This window comes from Anarhichas minor, unplaced genomic scaffold (assembly GCF_050575085.1).
Source record: "Anarhichas minor isolate MPS153535 unplaced genomic scaffold, ASM5057508v1 ptg000071l, whole genome shotgun sequence".
Lineage (NCBI taxonomy): Eukaryota > Metazoa > Chordata > Actinopteri > Perciformes > Anarhichadidae > Anarhichas > Anarhichas minor.
The window spans coordinates 5,605,184-5,625,726 of record NW_027466517.1 but is presented as its reverse complement, the minus strand read 5'-3'; the positions used below and the strand labels follow the sequence as shown (position 1 = coordinate 5,625,726).

General features: G+C 43.8%; 1 protein-coding gene across 2 annotated transcripts; it reads right to left on the bottom strand.

Annotated features, from left to right (window-relative positions):
* Positions 1 to 87: 87 nt before the first annotated feature.
* On the bottom strand, positions 88 to 17,336 carry slc5a9 (solute carrier family 5 member 9). Of its 2 annotated transcripts, XM_076079257.1 has the most exons (14): positions 17,249 to 17,336; positions 15,706 to 15,830; positions 14,833 to 14,904; positions 13,544 to 13,648; positions 11,371 to 11,535; positions 10,595 to 10,700; positions 10,257 to 10,337; positions 9,648 to 9,853; positions 8,530 to 8,665; positions 7,923 to 8,030; positions 6,041 to 6,191; positions 5,000 to 5,168; positions 1,165 to 1,380; positions 88 to 384 (listed from the first exon to the last, which is right to left on the bottom strand). In XM_076079257.1, the coding sequence occupies exons 1-14, from the start codon at positions 17,268 to 17,270 to the stop codon at positions 88 to 90; spliced, it is 1,959 nt and encodes a 652-aa protein (XP_075935372.1). In that variant the 5' UTR covers positions 17,271 to 17,336. The 2 variants fall into 2 exon arrangements, with proteins under 2 accessions (XP_075935372.1, XP_075935373.1); XM_076079258.1 differs by lacking the exon at positions 17,249 to 17,336 and having other exon boundaries at positions 14,833 to 14,891; positions 15,693 to 15,771.
* Positions 17,337 to 20,543: the final 3,207 nt, after the last annotated feature.

Below are 20,543 nucleotides of genomic sequence, written 5' to 3'. Positions count from 1 at the left end.
TTCCTGATGAGATGAACTGTCTGTTGGTGCATATAAGACAGATCCAGCACAGCAGCTGATCAATGTAACTTTACCGATAACAAGTTATTAGGCAAAATATCCCCACAGAAACACGTTAACAGCCAGCAGGAGCAGGCCGTTCACATCGCAGACTCTCCTCCACAGCGGCTCCTCCTGCAGCGAGTCCAGCTCGCTGTTTTCAACTGCTGGAGCCACCGAGGCAGAGCTGGGACCAGTCAGACCACAGAGCCTCAGAGCTCCTCTCAGCCAACAGGATTCTGGCAAGCGCTCAGAGTCCCGGCTGGGGTCAGAGGTCATCGGGGGACCCGTGAGGTCGATACGAGGCTCCCGGCTGTGTCTGGACCACCAGGTCAGCCTGTACAGCTGGACAGGAGAGAGGAGGGTGAGCTCATACATACATGTGGTACAGGATCACATTGACAGAACAGACTAGCCCCTTTCCACTGTGTAGACACTGTCATTGGTTCAGCTTTGGTTTACACACTTCTCCACCTGTTTGAGGATGAGTTCCTGGAACTATATTCCTGCTCTGCTCACACTGAAAACAAGTACCTTCATATGAAATATCAAGCACACCTTTGTGAAGGATTTACTTTTCCATATTCAGGGACAAGGACTGCAGAAAGCACAATGCCTTGTGTCTGTCACAACACAGCCAAACAGTGGAGTGGATTAGCTCAGTGACACTAGTATAAAGGACCCCAATGTGTTCAGGGGAGCAAACTCAAACACATGACGGTCATTGCTGGTAACTTCAAGAACGTAATAAGCCAAGAAACCATGTCACTACTGCACTACTGGTACTACTTGCTGCGAATGTCAAATTGGTGAAGAGGTTTTCTTGATTTGCTTGTGTTTTGTTGATTTGAGCTCTCAGGGCCACCGTACATTTGCTTGTGCAGTGCTTTAACAAGCATCGTAACAGTCCTTCCATTTTCTTTATTGCGTCTTGGTCCAGCTGAACGTTGCCATTGAATTGTCCAATATGAATGTTTAGTGCTGTGGTGTTGAAACCCTCCAGCTAACACATGTGATCTGTATTAAGAGATTAATACAGAGCTGTACAGATAGCTCTGAGGAGTCACACAGCATAGACAGGGGTGCTGAATACTTGTGTCCATCAATGTAAGACGTGGTCCTTACATGTTCTTTAGGTATTGGGGCAGTGGCCAAGCTGACAGCAGCAATGATGAGGCAGGTAAGAGCCAATAGGATGAGAGCAAAGTACAGGTAGTGAACATCAGCCAGGATGGCAGGGCGACCGTCAGGCTGACCACAGGAGGGAGTTTCATAGGAGAACTCTAGCACCATGCGGATCAGTCCCACCACCAGTCCAGCCATCAGACCCCAGAATGCACCCTGAGAAATACACACACACACAAACATCACTGAAATGAAAAGGGCCTTAAGATTTTGAATCTTGTAGCCCTGTCACTGGTGCTTACTATCAAAATCTATTGTTGTTGTATTTTTCAAATAGGTAACTACACTCTGGGACGACTGCAGCTGTCTGGAGACCACAAGAACTACAAGTGGCTGCTTGTGTTTTCTCCTACAAGTTTCTGATGCAGGTCGATCATGTTGCTAGTGACCACAAAGTTAAGGAAGTTGAAGAAAACACTGAGTAGTTTTCTCCGTTTTTAGTAACACACATTTAGCAAAGCCACTGCACTGATCACCGCTCTATGTCTCGATGAATGTCAGTGTGACACTGGGTTCCCCTCTAGAATCATTGCGGACATGTCTGGGTTCCCCTCTAGAATCATTGCGGACATGTCTGGGTTCCCCTCTAGAATCATTGTTGACATGTCTGGGTTCCTCTCTAGAATCATTGCGGACATGTCTGGGTTCCCCTCTAGAATCATTGTTGACATGTCTGGGTTCCTCTCTAGAATCATTGCGGACATGTCTGGGTTCCTCTCTAGAATCATTGTTGACATGTCTGGGTTCCTCTCTAGAATCATTGCGGACATGTCTGGGTTCCCCTCTAGAATCATTGCGGACAAGTCTGGGTTCCCCTCTAGAATCATTGCGGACATGTCTGGGTTCCCCTCTAGAATCATTGCGGACATGTCTGGGTTCCCCTCTAGAATCATTGCGGACATGTCTGGGTTCCCCTCTAGAATCATTGCGGACATGTCTGGGTTCCCCTCTAGAATCATTGCGGACATGTCTGGGTTCCCCTCTAGAATCATTGCGGACATGTCTGGGTTCCCCTCTAGAATCATTGCGGACATGTCTGGGTTCCCCTCTAGAATCATTGCGGACATGTCTGGGTTCCCCTCTAGAATCATTGCGGACATGTCTGGGTTCCCCTCTAGAATCATTGCGGACATGTCTGGGTTCCCCTCTAGAATCATTGCGGACATGTCTGGGTTCCCCTCTAGAATCATTGCGGACATGTCTGGGTTCCCCTCTAGAATCATTGCGGACATGTCTGGGTTCCCCTCTAGAATCATTGCGGACATGTCTGGGTTCCCCTCTAGAATCATTGCAGACATGTCTGGGTTCCCCTCTAGAATCATTGCGGACATGTCTGGGTTCCCCTCTAGAATCATTGCGGACATGTCTGGGTTCCCCTCTAGAATCATTGCAGACATGTCTGGGTTCCCCTCTAGAATCATTGGGGACATGTCTGGGTTCCCCTCTAGAATCATTGCGGACATGTCTGGGTTCCCCTCTAGAATCATTGCGGACATGTCTGGGTTCCCCTCTAGAATCATTGCGGACATGTCTGGGTTCCCCTCTAGAATCATTGCAGACATGTCTGGGTTCCCCTCTAGAATCATTGCGGACATGTCTGGGTTCCCCTCTAGAATCATTGCGGACATGTCTGGATTCCCCTCTAGAATCATTGCGGACATGTCTGGGTTCCCCTCTAGAATCATTGCGGACATGTCTGGGTTCCCCTCTAGAATCATTGTTGACATGTCTGGGTTCCCCTCTAGAATCATTGTGGACATGTCTGGGTTCCCCTCTAGAATCATTGCAGACATGTCTGGGTTCCCCTCTAGAATCATTGCGGACATGTCTGGGTTCCCCTCTAGAATCATTGCAGACATGTCTGGGTTCCCCTCTAGAATCATTGCGGACATGTCTGGGTTCCCCTCTAGAATCATTGCAGACATGTCTGGGTTCCCCTCTAGAATCATTGCGGACATGTCTGGGTTCCCCTCTAGAATCATTGCGGACATGTCTGGGTTCCCCTCTAGAATCATTGCGGACATGTCTGGGTTCCCCTCTAGAATCATTGCGGACATGTCTGGGTTCCCCTCTAGAATCATTGGGGACATGTCTGGGTTCCCCTCTAGAATCATTGTGGACATGTCTGGGTTCCCCTCTAGAATCATTGCGGACATGTCTGGGTTCCCCTCTAGAATCATTGCGGACATGTCTGGGTTCCCCTCTAGAATCATTGCGGACATGTCTGGGTTCCCCTCTAGAATCATTGCGGACATGTCTGGGTTCCCCTCTAGAATCATTGCGGACATGTCTGGGTTCCCCTCTAGAATCATTGCAGACATGTCTGGGTTCCCCTCTAGAATCATTGCGGACATGTCTGGGTTCCCCTCTAGAATCATTGCAGACATGTCTGGGTTCCCCTCTAGAATCATTGCGGACATGTCTGGGTTCCCCTCTAGAATCATTGCAGACATGTCTGGGTTCCCCTCTAGAATCATTGGGGACATGTCTGGGTTCCCCTCTAGAATCATTGTGGACATGTCTGGGTTCCCCTCTAGAATCATTGCGGACATGTCTGGGTTCCCCTCTAGAATCATTGCGGACATGTCTGGGTTCCCCTCTAGAATCATTGCGGACATGTCTGGATTCCCCTCTAGAATCACTTAGACTTTGTCCCTCTTTATACTACGGCAGCTGCTCTGAGAGTCTAATAATGACTTGGATGGGTTGCCATCGTAGTTAATTGAAAGCCTAGTGCGTCTCATACAGACACTAAAGGGTGCCTCGGTGCAGCGGTATCAGACGTAGCTAAACCTAGGAAAATGAACATGCTGCAATTCCTGTCCAGGGTGTACCCTGCCTTTGCCAATGTCAGCTGGGATCGGCTCCAGCGCCCCTGAATAGGATGAGCGGTCAGGAGAACGGAATTCTTAGATATCCTACAAAATCACTTCATATGTAATCTACGTAATCATAAACAAGGAAATAGAAAGACCACAAAAACTCACACAGTACTGGTGAGAAGGAGGTGGGACCACTTCTGTAGTTATTTTAACCCAAATGATGTTTTCCTAAACCTACATAGTTGTTGTTTTTTCTAAACCTAAGTGAGTTGTTTCCTTGAAGACTGAAGTTTATTTTGAAAAGACTGTATTCATGTGACGAGCGGACATTGACACGTGTTTGCTAAATTCCTGTCCTTGTCTGTGTGTTTGTGTGTGTGTGTGGGAGTCTCTTCTTGTCCTGCTGTCCTGGGCACAGTCTGCCTTCACACCTGCCTGCAATCAGCTCATCAAACCCCTCAGCTCACACATCTGTCGTTCATCAGCTCGTCATCTCTGCAGTTCATGTGCTCTGGCTCTGGCTCTTCACCCACTCATCACTCATCTAGAATCCCATCTCAGGCTCCTCTAGAGTTCATTCTTTTGAGGATTTGACCTTGTGCTCAGCCGCTCACTGTTTGTCCTCTGTCCAAGGATCACTGCCACATCTGCTTCTCCAGTCTGCCTGCCTTACCCGACCGCTCGTCAACCATCCCCCCCTCGGGTCCAGCCACGCTCCTCCATTCCTCATCATGTCCCCTTCTCCATCTTCAACCCCAGCTATAAATCCCATTCTCTTTAAAACCTCCTCCCCTCTGTCTCTGCCTGTGTTTGGGTCCTCGCTCACTGCTCTTAACAAAATCTGCCTTTACACGTACAGGATGCGTCTTCCTAAATAAAAGTACATTTACTAAAAAGTAAATTTGGCTCCTTAAATTCATGTGTGTGTGTGTGTGTGTGTGAGTGAGACCTACCTGCTCGTTGGCACGTGGCCAGAAGACAGCCATTAGGAATACAGCGGTGATGGGCGGAGCTAGAAAGCTGGTCACTGATTGGATATAATCAAACAGCCGTCCACTGTTGGCTGTTTGGATGACCGGAATCCACAACAGACTAACACACACCAAGACCAGGATGAACACCCTGGAAATACACAAACTAGTTTTATGTTTGGCTGAGGTGAAGTCATGGTCACTGAGAGAGGTTCCGTAGAGACACACCTGTTCCACTCCACTACAGACAACATCACATATATTTAGGATTTCTCCCAAGTTCACTTCACTCTACTGCTGAAAACAAAGGATGAATTACAGTACTGGGTTAATCAAGCATGGGAATAGAAGCCACAATAAAAATGATCTATTTGTTTACCATGATCCCAGTTCAGCCCACACTTCACTTCTCCAGACTCATCTACTGTTTATGACTAAATATGTGCATCTATGCAGGTTTCTTAAATGTGTGAAAACCAGCTAAAATAGCCAATAAAATAATCATTTTCTATAAGAAGGGCGCAAGATAACTACATTTTAATCGATAGAGATTTTTATTTACAAAGTGACGAGATGTTATAACAGCGAGTCCCCATGTAGAAAACAGTACATCCAGCAATGGAGGCTTGGAATTAACAGGTTTATAGATCGCTGGAAGCAGAAATAGAGCAGCCGAAACAAAACCAAGAGGTTCCCGTTAGCTCTTAATGTGTTGCTTAGGAACCGATAAGCAGAACAACTTTTTCTTTTTTTTACGTATACCTGGTTCATGACATTTTGGATTCGGTTCTAATTTGGAAGACCCTTTTGGTAAATGTGAAGCAGCAGTGAACCCACATTTCTTACAGAGTGGGAATGTTGGGGTTTGGAACAACACACACAGGACCAGTAGTGCACAGAGAGATAAAGAGACACTCTTGTGTTGGTTTTTGAGTCAGTTGCAATTTTAATTATACAACCAAATCTCAGCTTTGCATCAAGGGGCATTTTTTAGGACATGTATCAGTCTTGTATCACTCCTACCTTCCAACTATCATGAGCTCCCTCTCTGAGGCTCCAGGCCTGGCTCTGTGGTAGAGGTCCAGTGTGAACAGAGTGGAGCTGCTGTTAAAGATGGAGGTCAGAGATGACATCAGAGCAGCTAGCATCACTGCTAGCATCAGACCACGCAGACCTGCACAGACAGAAGGACCAGCCAGGTGAGATATCAGGTGAAGCATTTTGATGTAGAGCAAATATTTGTTTTGATTTTTGCTGTTCAAACCTTTCACAAGTATTCGTGTTCATGCATTCCACCGAAAATGAAAGTTTCACACCCTGACAGTCATTGTTGTCATTATTGTTTTTACTGTAATAAACTTACACTCAACATTACACACGAAAGCTTCCGGTTCTGTTTGGATATAGGCTCATAGAAATAGATGTGTTTCAACTTTTAAGTTGTTTGTGTTTGATCTGAAAAGACCTTTACATTCTACTCATGTATTATTTGATCATTAATCTATTTACATAAGGAAAAAACAATACTAACGCAGAAGCAGTGAATAGCTCAGGAAACACATAGCTGTTGAGTGTTGGAGCACGTTAAACACACGTATGATGTTAGTAGAGGTTTGACATGTCTATGTGTGGAGATGTTTGTCAAACAGAGGCCAACATCTTATATTCTGTTTACTCTTTTGGGCAGAGGTGGCCTATAGGTTTGATATCGGGGTTTATCTTGCTGCTGCTCAGAGCAGACGCCCTCCATCACAGTCCAGACTTTATCATCACATATCATCTGTTAATAATAAACAATTCTATTTCTTGATCTGATTTGTCTCTCCTGATTGAACTAACATCTTCAGTTTTTCTCTCCTCACATCTTTTCCTCACATCTCTTCTTTGTGTGAAGAGACACATCGCGTTATGACGACAGAGACGTTCCCCCAGTGACTGTCAGGATCTCGGGACAGCTCCCCAGGTTGAGAACCGCTGGTCAAAACAACTTTCCTGCTGCAGCTCTTGCTCACTGAAACCGGTCTCCTGACTCACTGTTAGACCATAGAAGCTGCTTGTCTTGTCTCTCTGTAAGCTCGTATTTTAGACTTTGATCCAGTGGAACTGCTGATAAACTCAACCTTCCTGCTGTGCCTTAGGGTCCTCCTTACTGTTGGCCTGTTGTCCTTCACTCAATGTGTATTTACTTCAAATTCATATGGCAAATGAAACTAAGTCAGGTTTGACTTAACCTGTCTATGAAACAGTCATAACATAATAATAGTCATAATATCCCTGGTATGAATACTTTTCTATAATCTGTGAATGAATGATCCATTTTCATTCTCTGCTGGGATGATTATTATTTGATATTTATAATTGTTTTTGTGCTTATACTGTATCATTGTCATTGATGACCCCTTTGAAAACGAGATGGTACATTTCAAAGGCTTATTACTAATAAAGAATTTCCAATGATACGACTTTTTTTGTGTTGTGTTGTCGAACTGCAACAGTTCTCTGACGTTTTCCTTTCATAAATTGTCATATTTTCAAGATGTATCAGATTATATTTACAATCCATGTATACCACAGTACACTACAGTGCTTTACATAAAGCTCTATACACTACTATTTGAGTTGAATTTGAAATATTGTTTGATCTTTAGTTTCTCCTAATATGTCCTCACACCAGAGATGAAGGATTAACAGACAGAGCTAAAGTCAATTACAACTGAGTGCAAGGTGCAAGATTTGAAAGTAAAAAAACCTAAACATGGAGAGAAGAGTTCTCTACACTGACTTTGGCCAAGCCTAGTGTGTGTGTGTGTGTGTGCGTGCGTGCGTGTGTGTGTGTGCGTGCGTGTGTGCGTGCGTGTGTGTGTGCGTGCGTGTGTGCGTGCGTGTGTGTGTGTGCGCGACTCACCCACAGGCATTAGCTCCACCACTAGTTTAGGGTAGGCGATGTTGGAGCAGCCAACTGAAGTTCCACATACACTCTGACACACTGCTGGATCCACACAACCTACCGTATCTGTACACACACACACACACACACACACACACACACACAGAGCGTATAAGATGCAGTGAGTTAGTTACACGTATTTGTCCTGCTTCTTCATGTTTTAGAACAAAGCTCCCAACCTTTTGGATACACAGTTTGAGTAGTCATTCATTAAAAGATGTACCTTACTTTAAAAAAGCTGTGGTGTTTTAGATTGCAGATCTATTTCTGACCATTACTCATAATAACACAGTCAACCTCCAGAGACATCATCACGCACAGTGAGCATGATGTCTGTGCTGCCTGTGTGCTGATGTGTGGAGTTTCCCTCTGGATCTGCACTTTGAAAGCTGTTAAAGAAAGCTGTGTACAATCTCATGCTAAATTCCATCAATAAATGTAACGATGGATGGAAATATGTTTTGGTAAATGATTGGCTGGTTTAATGAGGTAATGATCAAATCAAAATGATGCATGTGCTTGAACAGAAGCATTTGGCATAACAGTCCAATAGAGATGGACTGACCTGGGAACAGTGATCGGCTGATCATGCCCGGCATGACAATGAAGAACATGGGCAGCAGTTTGAGGTAGCCTCCAAGCACACTGCCTCCTTTAGCATGAGACAAAGACTTGGCAGACAGAGACCTCTGGACTATAACCTGCACACACAAACACATACACGTTTGTCTTTGTATACTCGGGAAGACCCTCGTTGTCATAATACATTCCCTAACCCTGACCCTTCTGACCATTACAACTAAATACTTAACCAAAATAACCCTAAACCACCTCTCTTTCAACCCGACCCTAACCAGGCAGCAAACTCTGGGTCTGAAAAGTAAAGCCAACGTTAAAGTGCCTGAGACTTGCATTCTCTCTAGTGTCCACCAGGGGGCGACTCCTCTGGTTGTATAGAAGTCTATGAGAAAATGACTCTACTTCTCTCTTGATTTATTACCTCAGTAAACATTGTAAACATGAGTTTATGGTCTCAATCTCTAGTTTCAAGTCTTCTTCAATACAGCATGATGTTCATTTAGTACATTATGGTCCATTTAGAGTCACACAGACCATAAAGCAGGGGATGCTTTAGGGCGGGGCTACACAGTGATTGACAGGTCGCGAACACGGCGTAGTGCGGTCTGGAAGTTGTTCGTGTTTTTGTCTTAGAACTTAAACTCATTCACAGTGTTTGTGAAAGTTAATTTTAACATTTTGGTCACCAAAAAATGTCTTATTTAGCGTCTAGAGTCACTCGTGGTTGCAAAAAACCAAGATGGTGATGACCAAAATGCAGAACTTAAGGTCCACAAACCAATGGGAGACTATGTCTAAGTCTTATATACAGTGTCTGACCCTAACCTTAAAACCAAGCATTAACTTTCAAACTGTCCTTTGAGGTAATAAGGACCGGCTATGCAGAAAAGTCAAATTGGTCCTCACAAAGACTGCAATACACTGATATTGACACTTATTTGGTCTCAAGAGTGTTTGTAAATATCTTCTGAGAATGAAGTCATTAAATAAAGAAATAAAGCTCAGTCTGCAGTTAAACGTCATAGTTACATTTTAAATCCAACGTGCAGAGTTGCACACACACATTTCAAATGACAGATGCCCTCTTAATGCAGGTAAAGTCACCTGATCCGTGCACCAGACCCATGTAGCCAGGACAGTGAGTCCAAACACCAGACCTGGCCAGGGCAGGTCCCCTGACACGGGGTCCCTGAACAAGCGGAAGGCGTCACTGCGAGGTAGGTGGCAGGTGGTGTTGGCGACTGTCACCGAGGGAACTGCTGACATGTAACGGACCACAAGGCCTTCATACCAGCCCACTTTGGAGAATGCTGGAAAATGTGCAAACACACACACACTTCACATGAGAACTGATCGATATTATACTGGGTATGTTCCTGAAATGCGTCCTAGGATTAATGTGAATGTTACACTTTTTCACCTTCACAGGAAGAGAACACTGGGAGGAACCAGTGTGAAGTACAAAATACCAGATACTGTCAGAGGCATTTCTAAAACATAATGCTTTATCATTGTTATCAGAGATTATAGGCACATTGTTTTAGTTTTTCTAACAAAAGTTCACAGACTTCAGTAGACTGCTACTGTTTCCAAAAGGTCTGTCTCCAGTATGTTGGAGCCTTTATTGACCATGTATTTATCTATGTGTGTGTGTGTGTGCGTGTGTGTGTGCGTGTGTGTGTGTGCGTGTGTGTGTGTGTGTGTGCACCTTACCGATGAACATTAGAGTAAAGGCTCCACCAACCATGATCAAAGTCTGGAAAGCATCAGTGTAGATCACTGCTGCCAAACCACCTACACACAAACACACACACACACACACACACACACACACACACACACACACACACACACACACACACACACATATGTAACCATCCATAAAAAATAATCACAGAATTGACACATTTGTTTGGTGACAAAAGGTGATGGGATAAGCGAAGCTATGCAAGCTATAAATAGAAAATAAGATACAATTTTAATATGTATTCAAGTTCACGATAATGAACAATAGGACAAATAAGTGTGTGTGTGTGTGTGTGTGTGTTTACCTGCCACAGTGTATATAGCAGTGACCAGCAGCAGTACGGCTGTGGACAGATAGAGATCCCAGCCCAACGACACCTGGATAAACATGGCCCCCGAAAATATATCTGTCTGGGTAACACACACACACACACACACACACACACACACACACACACACACACACACACACACACACACACACACACACACACACGCATACACAAACAGACAGATGTTTCCACTGTGTTTTCGGCTGCATATATCACAGAAGCAACAACCTTCACTTTAAAAGAGCCAAACGATATTCATCAATGTCAGACACTCCCACTGACTGCTTACAGTGGCTTGTTTATCACCAGAACCATGAACAGCGCTGTTTGTGGTGTGTAGAGTGTGTGTGTGTGTGTGTGTGTGTGTGTGTGTGTGTGTGTGTGTGTGTGTATGTGGGTCACTGCCTGTAGTGCACTGCCGGAGCGGAAGAGATCGATAAGACAGACAGAACACGTCCCTTAGTTTGGTCAGCCTATTTGCTTTCCGTGGTTGTAAAGAGAGAGATAGTTTCTACAAATATTTCGGACTAAAAACGTGTTCTGTAACTACTCGATAGTAACATAGACCGCCATCTGTTATGATGCACATGTCCTCCACCCTATTCGCCCACCTGGAATTTATGCCTCCCCCCTTGCCTCCCCCCATTCTCCATCCATGTTGGATTTAACCTCATTTGTATGTCGCTTTGGACAAAAGAGTCGGCCAAATGAATACTGTAAATGTGTGTGTGTGTGTGTGTGTGTCTCACAGATATTTTGGTGAAGATGTAGAGGATGAGTGACAGAACAGACATGTATATGCGTATCCTTTGGCCTCCAAAGCGCTTGGCCAGGTACTCAGGCATGGTCACCACACCAGCAGCAATGTAGACGGGGATAAAGATCCAGCCCAGAGCCACCAGGACCCACACTGCCTGCAGGAACACACACACACACACACACACACACACACTGCCTCAGTATGTGTCCGCTATTGTCCTGTAATCACTTTAGTGTCATTATATTGAATGCAATGCACACAGGATAAGAATAGGATAGGTTGACATTGTACAAAACAAGAAATATAAGATATGTTTGCATAAGTATTCACCCACTTTACTGGAATAGGACACACAGATGTAAACAATGTGGAGGGTCCAACTTTTGGTGGGTCTTGGTGATAATTGAAAAGCAAAAGTCAGGGGACGGTTACAAGAAACATATCCCAGTGCAGTTCCCAAATCCCAAATCCCAGTGCATCATTGAGAAATGGAAAGAGAATGGAACAGTAGTATATCTGTCTAGACGTCACCAAGAGGTGACTGAAGGGTTGTCTCACACAAGGGGTTTCAAGCATCAGAGGTTGAGATTTTAAAGACAGCTGTTGGCCTCACCAGTCACATCTTTATGGGAGAGTGGCAAAGAGAAAGCCTCTAAAAACTAGAAGTACTGCCTCGAGGTTGTACGCCTCCTCCCAACCAGTCATGTTGCAGTTTACATCATATCTGTCCAAAAGTCAACAATTCATCATCTTATCCTATTAGACTTCTGTGTGATATTTTCATAATTAGCAAATGATTCTTGAGCTATTTCCATTAACATGTTTCATGAGGTCACATTCACCTTGACCTTTGACCACCAAATTCTAATCAGTTCATCCTTGAGTCCAGGTGGGCGTTTGTGCCAAATTGTAAGAAATTCCCTCCAGGCTTCCCACAAAATCACCGTTGGAAGGACAGACTGTCGAGCCATAGAAAGCCCACAACATATCAGAAGAATAACACTTACAATACCTATTTAATTACTACAATACTGTATTGTAAAGTGTTACCTGCAGAGGCCACAATGAACCCTTCTGAAAGAAGGTTCTATGATCTGATGAGACCTAAATTGAGCGTTTTGGCTTTCAGACTAAACACCATGTGTGGTGTAAGCCAAACACTGAACATCATCATGAGATGCCAGCCCTAGCATGACACATGGCGGTGGCAGCATCATGCTCTGGGGATGCGTCTCTGCTAAAATTATACAAGGAAAACCTTCGGGGAAGATCTTTTTTCCAGCAAGACAATGAGCCCCAGAATAAAGCCAAAGCTACAGGGATGGTTCCAACACAACCTTTATTTGTCAGATTCATGAAGCTGCACGTTCACCTGGTTTTGTGTTTTAAATCTAAATCATTATGGAGCCTACAACCCCCACAGGTAGCCATGAATGGATGTAGAAACACTCTTAATCAGTTTGCATGTCATTACTTATCCCTGCTCCACCACTCATCAGAGCTGTCAGAGAGAAGAACCACTGTGTGACATCTGTGAGCTTCTCCAACAGCACCATAATGTCCATATCATTCATTTATCACATGCATCTGTAAACCATCATCGGGGTATCTATCACTATTAATACACGTCAGAAGGATGACGATGATTCATAGTTCTAATGTTGGAACAGACCTCACAAAGTGCTTCACAACTCAGGATATAATGGAAGATGATGGCTCAAACAAAAACCTGTCTCTCAACTCAACTCTCATCTAAGACTCATGTCTGAAGTGTCTGTGAGGGTCTCACCACACATTCTTCTTTGTTAGATGTGTGGGGAAAGTCAAGGCCTGGGTTTTGTGAGCACACATGGTTCTATTCATCTGCCCACTGAGCTCAATCCAGCAGCTAAATTGCAGTTGGATTTGAAAAAAACGCGTTTCACTGACTATCTCCATGCAATGCTTGAACAGTTTCACAATGAAGAATGTCCAGATGTTCAATGCTGATAGAGAACTATTCACACAGACTCAAGACTGCAATCACTGCCAAAGGTGCATCCGCTATATATTGACTATATATACTGGATATACAGTATGTACTATATGTATTAGATGAGGAAAAAGAAGACTTGAACGACTGGTCGCCCCATTCTCTCCTAAAATCACAAAGTCATCCTTACGTTCCATTCAAATCCCCCAACAGCAATGCCTCCGGCTGCTCCTGTTCCTGCTAGACCAATAAACAAACCGCTGCCAACATTACTGGACATCAGAGAGGCTCCAATCTGGAAACACATACAACATATACACATTAACAACAAAGGCTTTTGTCTATTATATCAGAAAGTAGAATGTATACAATATTTAATAAGGCTTTAGATTACAGTCCTTGTATTGTGGTGTAATTGTTTAGTACCTTAGTGGGCTATATACCGAGACAAACATGTACGAGGGAAGAGGACAGTGACCTTGTTGTGGCTGCCTCGTCTCTGAGAATCAGGCTTCAATCTATGTAACCCTGTCTGGAACTCTTGAACACAGCCGTTCTCTGAATCAAGCTCCTTTGGAGACTTCTGGGTATTCTAGTCCTCAGACATACTGGATATCAACATCACTCACCTCCTGGTACATCCTGCTGAGACTGAACATGACTCCTGAACACGATGAAGCAGAGGTCGTCAACTACATTTGTCCAAGGGCTCGAATTTTCCAAGCAGTCAATGTGGGGCCGGACTTTCAAATATATGTGTTTTCTATTTATTTAGGCCTAATTAGCCTATCACAAAAAATAAAAAGACAATGCTCTTAAGAAATCAGGGACTAGATGGAAGAAACGTTGGTATTGACCTGCACCAGGAGGGGAAAGGTCGAGGAAAATAGTTATAAAACCTTTGAGCTTTCAAGAGTATCTTTTCCTATGCTCTTGCACAAACGTCTGTATAATGAAGACATCTCCTCTACTTTTTGATCTGACTAAACTGTGTGAAATGGGAGAAACTGATCTGCAGCAGACTAAGTGTCACACTGAGCACGTCTGAATCACGCAGGGCCTGCTAAAGAGCTGAGGATACTGTTTATCAAGTGTTGCCATATTAGAATCAAAGGACATTGTATGTGCGATGAAAAGTCAATATATCATAGCTCAGAATAATAAAGAGCCTTTTTTTCTTTTACTAAATGAATGCACCACACGTAGTTTGGATCTGACCGATCTATAAAAAAACGACTTTGTTATTCATACTGTTAATAAAGCTTAATATGCTGAAACATCTCAATACTTATTGGCTGACTCCTCTACTGTCAGAATAACTGCTCTGTTATGTCTTCAGTCCAAACAGAACAAAGATTCAGACAAAAAACAGTACAACATGTTGACAAAGACATATTGTATATGACATACAGCACATCAACATGTTCTTATGGAATTGAGAAGAAAACATCCCACGCCAGTCAGATATACGGTACTCACAGGCCACCAGGTCATTGAACGGCCAGCCAGGAAGTAGCCCCTCACTGTGCTGCGATTGGCTCGCGCTGACGACTGTAGAGGAGGCAGAGGTAGAGAGCAGGCCAGCAGGATACTTCAAACTGTGTTCTCATGCAGTATCACACATTTACAACCAATGAGCACCATGAGCTCCCAGAATTGCTGTTCTCTTTACATAAAATAATGAGTAAAACACATACTGACTCATTAAAGAACAAGCACCTTTCAGGTAGCCTAGATTATGAAAGAAATATCTCAAATCCAGAAACGTGTTTAGCATGTACAGAAACGTGCACTCATAAAAAGGACTTGAACCACTGTCACCTGTTCATGTACTGTAAAGCTTTAATATTTTTCACATAAAGAGAAGTACCACTTTTAGAGCCCAATCTGGCTCTTTGTCGGGCACCTGGTAGTATCCAGGGCTTAGCATTTTCTCCAATCATGTCTTAGGACACTTAAAGCATTTGTGAAAACTAAAAATGGTTATATATTTCAATTAGTTACAGGAGCTACATTCCAAATTCAAAGCATAGCTATGACTGAGGGATCGCCTGCACAAGGCTCTCAACATGATGACGGCTGAGCAGGTGGCTAGCAGTTAACAGCGCTAACAGTGCGGACAACGGCAACAGCGCTGACACAGTGGGTTGGATACTACACACACTGCTGGATCTCCACTATATCTTTACAATAGTTGTTTGATGATGTATGAATTAATATGTTTTGCAGCTTTAAGTGTGAGCTCACAGGGGTTTAACACACTCTCATGAACACCTGTTATAACACCTGGGATAGGTCTTAAGATAGTGTAGGTGCAAGTGTTACATGAGTTGAGCCACTTCCAGGTCTTACCCAGATCCCAACCACCATGACGAAGACAAGGTACACGACAACCACAGCGATGTCAGCAGCATGCACACTGATACCTGTGCTGGGAGGGGCTCCAGTGGTGAACCCTGAGGAGCTGCTGCCTGCAGCTATGTGCACACAAATCAAAGCATACAGCAGAGATATAACTACAATATATACAAAGTACACGTATTAACTGTAATTCAACAACGCTGTAGAGGATGCCGGAATGTCAGCTGTGACAACAGTGGGGCTGAATTTCCAGTAAAAGTGTGGCTGAAAGTGTTTGACTCTTTCTAGTGACTCAGGTTTCTACGAGTCACTCATTAAATTGAATCGAGATTTCGAGTCACTTAATTCACTGAGTCAGTCCCCCAGTGACTAACGACCTTAGGCAGTAAACGAGACCAGCTGACCAACCGCAACATTGCACAACTCACAAATCAACTCCAAGGTAAAGAAAACAACTATAAACACTGATTACAGACTGTTGGATTTCATGATTGATCAGTAATAAACTTCTAAAAGGGGACAAATTAAAGTTCATGGTTGGTTTATGACTGTAGCATGGAACTTGTGACTTGTGCAGCCCGAGTCAGACCTTCAGCTCAGGGCTGGGAGAGCCAGTACTGAGCTGAAACAAGCACCAAAGTGATTTTCCTCACAACAGATCTAGTTGTAGCAGGTAGGAGGGGCGGGTCGTAGTTATTGGAGATTGGAGATGGAGATTGAATCGTTTCCAACAATTCAATCGTGACTCACATCACGTATCAACAGAAGTCCAGTCAGAGCTCTGATGAGATGTGAGGTGCAAAAGAAACACTCCAAAAGTGCACAAAATTATAGATGAATTTTTTTCCTGTACCCCTAATTATGAAAGCGTAGTTGAGTAATGTCTTAAGTAGAAGCCACTTGGATTTTTAAAAAACTATTCTGGATGTTATTTAAACAGGCTTTGTGTGTAGTAATTTAACTCAAATGTACTTACGAGCATTAACAGTAAACTGAAAAAAAAAATACATTTCAACCAAATGGTTCCAGTATATGTGGTCGGTTGTGAATGTGTGGAGAAAGCTATTCCAGATACAGTTACCCACAGAGCTCACAGCTGCACCTCCATAAGTTTGGGCTGGTGGCAGAGGTCTCAGTGGAAAATCTGTTTTTGTGACATAAGAGAACTGACACTTTCAGATGACCGTTCCACCTACAGGCCCCAAAGATACATCACTCCTTCCTTATTATACCCCAATAAGGCCAAGAAGGTTTGTCTTGCACGGGCTAAAGGTGAAATGATAATGCAGGTGTTGTAGTGAAAAGCCCGTACAGATGTGTAATGTCCATTCCTGTTAAGAGTTGATGAATCAGCTGTTTTAACACGCATCTGTCTCCTGTATAGTTTGTATCTCTGCCTTCCCTGTGTTCCTGTGTCACATGTTTTGCAGAGCTGTCTGTAAAGTCTGCTTAGGACCTGCCATAAAAATAGAGCTTGCTGTTGTATAAGCAGTAGTTCACGGAGTCAACGAGCATGAATGTGAGAAGGTCATACCTGTAGTGAGACTGGCAGACATGCTGATTCCGATCTTCCAGATTGTGTTAAAGGCACTCAGTCCTGCAGCTATTGTCCTGTATGAGTTCCTCTGACTCTATAACTGAGATAGTCGATCCTGCTGACCCTGACAGAGACGTGGGAATCAGTGCAGTCAACCTGGAGCTTAATTATTAATCAGTCTGTTATCGAGACAGGAAAACTTCTCTGGTTAGCTATAATTGGCAAGCCCTGACATACATGACTTAATTTAAAAGGGGATTAACAGTTGGCTCTGGGTACAGTGCAGTATGTAGTTTGATTTCATGTTAAGTATAGGGATGCACCGATTTGACTTTTTCAGTCCGTATCATATCGATACTGACACCTGGGCCGGAACCGAGTACTGATCCGATACCAGTGTTTAATTAATATGCTGTATGTCTCACTGTGTGGAAGAGACTGGGATCACTGTTCTGTATGTAAGGCTTGACTTAAACATTGCTTTACTAGTTTAGTAAAACAAAATGTAATAAATAAATGCATAGATATAAATGTACTAAATTGGTATTTATTAAAATAATGGTATCCGATACCAGATCCAGCTATCGGAGTCAGAATTGGACAGATATCCCATATCAGTATTGTTATCGGTACATCCCTATATCTAATCGGTCAACACTGATCAATGACCATATGCTGCTCCTACATGCTGCTTAGACCTGTATAGTTCTTTCTAAGTTCTTGTTGGCATGTTGTTATCTCCGCCAGAAGGTAAGCCTGTGAGATCATGCGTTTGGTCTGTGTGTGTCTGCGTGTGTGTATCTGTCTGTCCACGGCTAATCTCGCACACTACTGGACCCATCAGCTTGATATTTTCCATCCTCATTCATGACTGTATGCTTAATGACCTCACTTGGTTGCAGTGCAAGTTTGGTCTCAACTGGATCATCTGCAGGTTAATTCCATACCCACTAAAGTTAGACATGATATGAGATGCATTAATCCCTGTTCTATTTCATCCTTACTGACCGTCAGAGGCAATGCTTAACACTGGATATCTTCTGTCTCGCACATGCGCAGGTCGAGTACTTATACCAACAAAGTCACCTGTGACCTTGGATAACCCCCGTCGTCTATAAATTCCAGTGTCATCCTGAGATCAGTCCTTTTTCATCTTCTCGCTATGCAGGTTAACTACCATGCTAGTAGAAACTAAACAAGAATAAGAAATTATTTTGTCTACGATCAAGACATGTTAGAGTTTGTAGCGGTAGCCATGTGACCACCGGTCGGAGTTGCGGATCTTCGCCCTCCAAAGGCTGCGACAAGCTGTCCGCCTTAGGAGGGAACGCCGTGTTCGCCGTGCGGACCATCGAGCCCCGGACTCAGTCTGATAAGGGCCACCAAAATCGCGAAGACAGCAATCGGTGAGATCGATTAACATTGTTTTTCTATAACCATTGTTCGTTTTCCACGGTTGGCCGAGCGCCTCCGTTCTAGCTAATCGAGTGGCGTGCTAACGGGAGCGTAGAGTTACGCTGTCGGGCCGCCTTTCACAGTTAACAGAGTGTTCCCGCTAAAGCTAACTGGTGGGACACCAATATCTGCAGCAACTATCCTAGTGAAGAGAGTGGCCTCGCTCCCCTCTCACTGACTGTCCCCTGCCTGTTCTCTGCCTATGCATACAAGGCGAGCGACCATACTCTACCATCCGGAGTGAAGGGCCACTCTACCAGGAGTGTCTCCACGTCATGGGCAGCCCTGAGAGGTGTGCCTGTGGAGGATATATGTGCTGCGGCCTCATGGGCATCACCGAGCACATTCACCAGACACTACAGAGTTAACATTGCCACCCCTCACCCACTGGGGAGGGTTCTTTGGCCAGCTTCCTCTGCCTGAGCTATACGAGGTGGGTACTTGTGATTCCTCGTGACTCTGTTGATATAAGTCATCCAGTGTTAAGCACTGCCTCTGGCGGTCAGTAAGGATGAAATAGAACGAAAGTTACGAATGTAACTACGGTTCTATGAATCCTGGATGACCGCCAGAGTTCTTGGTCACTCGGAATCCCGTGAATTCAAGAGAAGATTCCGTAGAACTGATCTCAGGATGATACCGGAACTTATAGACGACGGGGGTCATCCGAGGTCACAGGTGACTTTGTTGATATAAATACTCGACCTGCGCATGCGCGAGACAGAAGATATCCAGTGTGAAGCACTGCCTCTGGCGGTCATCCGGGATTCATAGAACGGTAGTTACATTCGTAACTTTCGTTTCTTGACTGCCATCTTGACTGTAAGGGAGCCTGGAGGGACAATTGAGTGAGAATCAACTCTTCTTTGTTTGGGAGGGGAGAGGGAGACACACCTATTAGAGATCTGCACTCTACTGAGTGCACTTTTCTAGTTCAAAGTGTGTCAATCTCTCATCGAGCTGTCTACTAATACTTAATCCTTCAATAAATAAGCATCCAAAGTCCCATTTTTCTCTGAGCCAATTTACCTCAATTTGATTTATCACAACATATCATTTAGCAAATAAATAATATGCACGTTGTTCACGATGTTAGGCCAGATGGTGATATATTTGACTAACAGTGTCCTTGTTTCTAGGTGTATGTCGTTTGTATCTGCCAGTAAATCGTTAACAATCAGAATCAGAATCAGCTTTACATGGAATTTGACTCCGGTTTTCACGTTGCTCTCAACTTACATACACAGAATATACAAATAAAAAAAACAAAATAAAAATATAAAACAAGGACAACAAAGTAGAACAGAGGTAAGCATAAACATCTAACTACTGTGTACAATATGAATCTATATCCAAAAGTATATATATGAACATAAAGAACAACAACAATGACAATGGAATTGAGGTATTGGCGCAGAGTAATGGTGCAAAACAAAAGTACCAGAGAGCGCATTACCGAGGCTACCATCGGCGCCATCTTGTTGTTAGTGCACATTAACAATAACCTCAAACGCATACTTGGTCAATAAAGCTGATTCGTAAGCAAAGCAAGAGCCGCTTCAGTGCTCCGCATATACGAGATGCACAGTACTGAGTGTGTTCGACCACACAGGATTATATAAAACATGGTTCAGTCAGGAACACTTGTCATAGATTTTTAACCATTTATTGCAACAAATGGAAATACAGTTAAACTTGGTGCTGACGGCTCCGCTCTTAACATGCTCCCTGGATTTAGCCAAGCAGCTACTAAACCAAAACAGGGAGCACCATGCATAACCCCCCCGGGTATACAGGAATGAGCCTGAAGTAAACTTTGAATGCATTTCAACCATTT

What these genes read in the sequence shown, in the direction of transcription:
- slc5a9 (XM_076079257.1), bottom strand. Translation starts at nt 17,270, where the DNA reads ATGTCTGCCAGTCTCACTACAG. An exon ending in CTTTACTCTAATGTTCATCG is followed by an intron (nt 9,854 to 10,256) that starts GTAAGGTGCACA and finishes CACATTTTCCAG; the next exon opens with CATTCTCCAAAGTGGGCTGG. An exon ending in GAGCTCATGATAGTTGGAAG is followed by an intron (nt 5,169 to 6,040) that starts GTAGGAGTGATA and finishes GTGTATTTCCAG; the next exon opens with GGTGTTCATCCTGGTCTTGG.